Source organism: Dipodomys ordii, unplaced genomic scaffold, assembly GCF_000151885.1.
Source record: "Dipodomys ordii isolate 6190 unplaced genomic scaffold, Dord_2.0 Scaffold136, whole genome shotgun sequence".
NCBI classification, from domain to species: domain Eukaryota; kingdom Metazoa; phylum Chordata; class Mammalia; order Rodentia; family Heteromyidae; genus Dipodomys; species Dipodomys ordii.
In genome coordinates this window covers 2,235,299-2,241,298 of record NW_012267352.1, presented here as the reverse complement: position 1 = coordinate 2,241,298, position 6,000 = coordinate 2,235,299, and the positions used below count along the sequence as shown (strand labels likewise).

At 34.3% G+C, this 6,000-nt stretch overlaps 1 protein-coding gene across 1 annotated transcript in view; it reads left to right on the top strand.

Moving 5' to 3' along the window:
- Tmprss15 (transmembrane protease, serine 15) overlaps window positions 1-4,716 on the top strand; it is a 92,380-nt gene extending 87,664 nt beyond the window's left edge. The window contains exons 24-25 of the mRNA XM_013031018.1: window positions 4,221-4,369; window positions 4,561-4,716. Coding sequence (XP_012886472.1) covers window positions 4,221-4,369; window positions 4,561-4,716 — 305 coding nt within the window. The remainder of the gene's footprint in view (window positions 1-4,220; window positions 4,370-4,560) is intronic.
- The last annotated feature ends 1,284 nt before the right edge of the window (window positions 4,717-6,000 follow it).

Here is a 6,000-nt window from a genome sequence, read left to right as displayed (position 1 = left end):
CTACCACTTTGAGCCACACTGCCATTTCCTTGTTTCCAATGTTCTAATTACTTTTAGACTCTCTATCAATGGAAAACAAATCAAACAAGCCTGAGGGCTAATTTGATCTGTAGACCCCCAAAATTGTCAATCCTGAACTTAAAGTATGTCCACATGTCAAATGACTTGAAACAATCACTAGATTAAAAACTCTGAATAGCTTAATAGTGCCAGTTTTTCTTAGTGATCAAGGGTGTGTAGCCTAGCATAACTCTGAGAACTATAAATTTTCTAAACTGAAAAATTTTTATTAATTTTTAAATGTTATTTTAGAGATGTAATGAGATGGGCTCACTACAATAGGAATGCCAACACTGCACCACATTTGAAGTGTCAATAATCTTTGGTCTGAATGAAATCTTATCTGTGTACTATCATTCCAAAACAGCATCTTACCTTCTAGAAATAATGGAGCCAACTGTGAGCTCCATGAAAGACACATTTACTCAACATATAGAACTTCTCTAATTTTTGAATCATAATTACTCGTGGAGTAGTCATTAAGAGCCTGGATTCCATGTTGAGACTTTTTTTGCACATTTTAAGGACTAAATTCCTCATGTGAAAGAGAACATGCAATATTGGTTTTTCTTAGTCTGGCTTATTTTGCTTAACACAGTGGCACTCTAGATCTGTCCGTGGTTCGTGAATGATGTACTCTTTTTCTCACATTGTCCATTCATTAATGGTTACCTTGACTGATTTCATATATTGTCTTGCTGTAGTCATGAGTGATTTTAATATTCTGATAATTTATATTCCTGAAGAGCCAGTTTCATGGTCTTCCTGATAAGAATAAGTCTTGGTGGGAATAACTGAGTTTGGACAAGTAACGGGATTTGTGGAGAGGCATACATGAGAAAATACATGTAAGGCAACAAGTAAATATTCTCCAATATTAATTTTTTTGGGTGGTCGGGTCGTGGGGCCCGAACTCTGGGCCTGGGCGCTGTCCCTCAGCTCTTCAGCTCAAGGCTAGCGCTCTACCACTTGAGCCACAGCACCACTTCTGACTTTTTTCTTTGTGCTTATGTGATGCTGAGGAATCGAACCCAGGGCATCTGGCATGCAAGGCAAGCACTCTACCACTGAGCCACTTTCCCAGCCCCTCCAATATTAATTTGTATCATCAGACTTTGTAAATACACTTCTGTGTATGAAAATTAATAAAATATTAATTCATCATCATCTACTGCATTAAATTAAACTTATTAGCATTAAAAATCAAATGAAAAATTTATGCACGGGAATATACAGTTATATCTTGAGAAAATGGTTTAAGAATAACAACTTGTTTCATATATACATATATTTAAATGTATAGAGAAATATACATTGAAATAGATACATATATATTTGAAATTTTAATAGCAAATACTTCTGCAAATAAATCTGTGTATGAATTTTTAGTTAACTCAATATCTTCAGTTTTGTTCAACTTTCAGATTATTCTTTTTCTGCTTTAATGAAAACTGGCAAATTCAAGACAAATCAAATAACTTTCTACTTGCTTAGAATTTACCTCCAGATTTTTATACTCCCTTTTAAAACTAAAAGTGTGGTAAAGGTAGATATACTGCCATTTCTGGAGATTTATAGGATTATTGCACAAGAAGGAAATCAGCTGTACAACTTCAATTATAGCTAATGGGGATTGTGTGGCAGATACTCACACACTAAGCACAAAATATGATGGCTAATATCATTTATTTTAGTGTTACATTCAGCCAATAACTCATTCCACACCTCTAAAATCTCAGTTGGCTCTGCTTTCTATAGAACCCAAATAGGGTATTCACTAGTAAAAATGTCTGATACAACAAAATATGTTGTGTAATAGAATATATTATAATTGAGAAATCAGTTCTCTATATTGTCACATGATTTCTTGGATCAGGAAATAGTACCAATAATGAAGCTGTTTTACTGATGCACTTCTTGAATGCATTCTTAGAGGCATTATATTATTCTTCTTAGAAGCATTATTGCTATTATTTTATTTTTATTTTTATCAGGGTGCTGTCCCTCAACTTTTCTATTTAAGACTAACAATGTACCACTTGGAACCACAGCTCTATTTCCATTTGTAGTTAATTGGAGATAAAAGTCTCACAGACTTTCCTGCTTGGGCTGGCTTTGAACCATGATGACCAAATCTCAGTCTTCTGAGTCGCTAAGATTACAGGTGCAATCCACCAGTGCCCAGTGAAGCTGTTTTAAAAGCTTTATTATTATTATTATTATTAAGGAGTTTTACAGAGTGGTACATTTCTTTTTTGGACATGGTCAACCTCAATGACAACATTTGCCCTTCTGGGTCTTCATAATTAAATAATTAAATTCCGGTGCCCTACCATAGGCTTACAGTATTGAGCCAGTTGTGCAAACATTTTCTCTTTATAAGACTGAGGGATGGATATTCTCCTAATGAGTCAAAATTGGTTCTTTACCAGTGACTTTCAAAGCATGCCTCCAGTCTAGCAGACGGATTAGCACCACTTGAGAACTGGTTGGAAATATACATCTCAAATGTGAAGTTGGAGCCTAGTGATGTGTGCTTTATTTTGCTATTCAGAAGATTGTGATACACAGAGAGGACAATGGTCACCAGCCTTTACATTTTTACTCTAAGGAGACAAAGGTTTTTTTTTTTTTATCAATATATGATCCAAGTGAACTATATACTTTAGTTGATCTTTTAGGTATGGGCCATTCATTCATATTTTTAAGTACATACTCATCTCTGAAATAGTAGAAGGAGTATTTTTATTGAACAAACTAGAAAGTAAATCAAGGTGATTACTTAATTAAAGTGGAGTCTTGTGGCAAGATGTAAAGAACTGATGTGGAAGAAACAGAGTTAGGTCTCTCAGCAGAGAAGCAATAAGCTTTGCTCACAGTCGTTGAGTGAGTAAATTAAAATCCTTGTACATATAATAAAAATGTCTGGATCAATATAATCAACGTCGTATCTATTATTTAAAAGTAAATTAGCTTTGAGAGCAAGAGCCCAGTGAATCTTTTAAAATTACCAGAGTGGTTAAAGTTTACTTTTAATAATTTCTAAATCATACCTAATGTATTTGGAGACATATATATGTACATTATATATATATATATATATATATATTCAGTTCCATAAATATAAACACTTGTGTGAAGACTACTAGGAACTTAGGCTACAAAAATACAAATCACAATCCCTACCTTTGAACAGCTTGAGCACATTTTTTTGCTAGAATAAAGGTAGGCTGTAGTTGCCAATGCAATTTATGTTCCTCTCCACTCAAAAGAAAAAAAATGTTCTTTGATAGGCCACATTTTTTCCTTTAAAAATATGACTGAAAGAGGATAAAGAATCAGGCAAAATGTCTCTCAGGATAGTTCCTAGCATTAAGCTGAGGGTGAACTATTCCCTTACACCAGTGATTCCAAACGCAGTATACATTATTTCATAATGTATGAAAAATATATATTGTATACTCAGGAGGCAGAGAATGGGTGTAGATGATCATCATTCAAGGTTAGCAGAGGAAAAATATTAGAGATCCCAACACAACAAATAAGTTGGGTATAGTGATCTGCAATTATAAACCCAGCAACTAAGGAGATACACATAGGAGAATAGTGGTCTAAGATTAGCTCTGGACGAAACTATGAGAGTCTACTGAAAAACAGCTAAAAGTTTGGCAACATACGGCTCAAGTGGTACAGTGCCTGCTTAGCAAACGCAAAGTCATACAAGGTCAAACTTCAATAACACAAATAAGTGTAAAAAGTATTTGCATGATTAATATGAAGAAATATTTGCCAACTTTACATTAGTAAATAGTGACACTATTTACATGACCTTATTTGCATTATCACTATGCACAAATACAATCCATCTACTATGATAAGCTATAACTAATATTTGTGCAAACTAACTAGATGAAATCTTTGAACACATACTCATCATTAGAAAATATGACAAAGATTTGCTTACTTCCACTGAAATGTTAAGGTTTTCCAATCCGATTGTTGCCAAACATTCAGTGCTACCCATGAGGACTAAAATCAACCTCATCCATCAGTTCTTCACTTGTTGTAAAGCCATCATGCAGATAATTTTGCCTTTTCTGTGAGGTCCTTCATAGTACCTCCAGCATATCTTCTTTAACAGAATGATTATCTTATTTTAGTTATGATATGTTGCATTGTACACTTCAGAGAACTTCTTCCTACCCATAAAAGTGAAGAAACAATGGCTAAAAAGTGTGAGAAAAATTACAAATTGTGTCTAATCTGTCATTGGTTTGCCCCGTGTCCTACTTATAAGCGGCCAGTCATGGTATAGAGTAATGGTAAGAGAATATACATACACATAAATATATATGTATATATATGGAAGGCTAATAAATATGTTTATATATAATGATGTGCATATCTCTATTTTAAACTTTGATCGGTTAACTCATAACCATCCTACATATTTATATAGCTGACCAGCTACCCACAGCTTTCTTTTTTATTGACTCTTAGGGAGATTCGGGAGGACCTTTAATGTGCCAAGATGACAACAGCTGGGTGCTTGCTGGTGTGACCTCATTTGGGTACCAGTGTGCCAGGCCTCATCGCCCAGGGGTCTACGCCCGGGTCCCAGGCTTCACCGAATGGATACAGAGTTTCCTACACTAAGCACGTCCTAAATCAAATGTAATGTGAAGGTTGGTCACATTTCCCTATTTCCCTCTCAGGATCATGGAAACAGATTTATGAGACATAAAGTACTAAAAACCTTTATTCTTGCTTAAGTCACTGAAATGCTGGAATGGAGTGTTGTAGAGAGATAAAACGAATAAAATTAATTTTTGTAATTCAAATAACTTTATATTTTTATTTCCTTCTCCACTGTCTTTCACAGGTATTATTTTTCCTTCTTTGAAAAACGTTTCTTTCTTTTTTTTTTAACATTTTCTATTCTTTAAAGAGATATTGCTTTAAGACATACACCATATAGTTAAGAAATATAGAATCAAAGTAGGAAAAAATGTGAAATTGTTTGAAATAAAGTGCTATTAATTGTGTGGATTTAGTTTAGCTTTCTATTTTATAAAGCTCAATTGTTTTCTTACTTTGTATCCAAATGCATTGCTATTTCAATGTAAATGAAAACTTAACATTTTCATGACTCATAAACTTATTATAAGCTTTTATTTCCAACCATTGTAAACAGATTGGTTTTTCTGTTCCCCTTTAATAAAGCTAAGCAACAAACACACACAGGTGTGTATTTCACCTAAAGATATGGTCTTTCTGTAAAGATCCTGTTTACTTCCACTATTCACATTTCCCACTTATTCCAAGCTACTATTTTTTAGTCTCATAATGAAACACCCACATATTAAAAAAACAGTTCAATCATTGAGCATGTTTTTATTGGCTCTCTTATATGTTATACTGGGTATTTCTAAAATGTGAAATACGTGGGTATAGTTGGATTATCCACTAGAGCCCAAAAATGTGTAATAAATGAATTTGCTTCACTCCTTTAATCTCTTGGATTATTTCCAGAGAAATTGCCAGCTTCAATTCTGATTGTAATACAATATCTGTTGATTTGATTGGGGAAACAAAACCTCATTTATACTAAATATAATGCATACACACACACACACACACACACACACACACACACACACACACACACACTTGCAGGAGCTAATATGGCAGAAGAGTGAGGTTTAGTGGAATTGAAAGAATGGACACCCAGTACAAATTTGCCTATGGAAGAAAGGAGGCCTGAGCTCATCCTGAAAGTACTGATGACTGTTTGTGCCTGGAAGTGGGGCATTGTGGACAACCACACATGTGGCAGGTATTCTGAAAGTTCAGGGGCAAGGGTTGATTTAGAATCCTGTGTTATGGTATGAAAAGATTCCCAATGGAAACAGAGAAAGTGAAAACCTCAGGTAAAGAAGG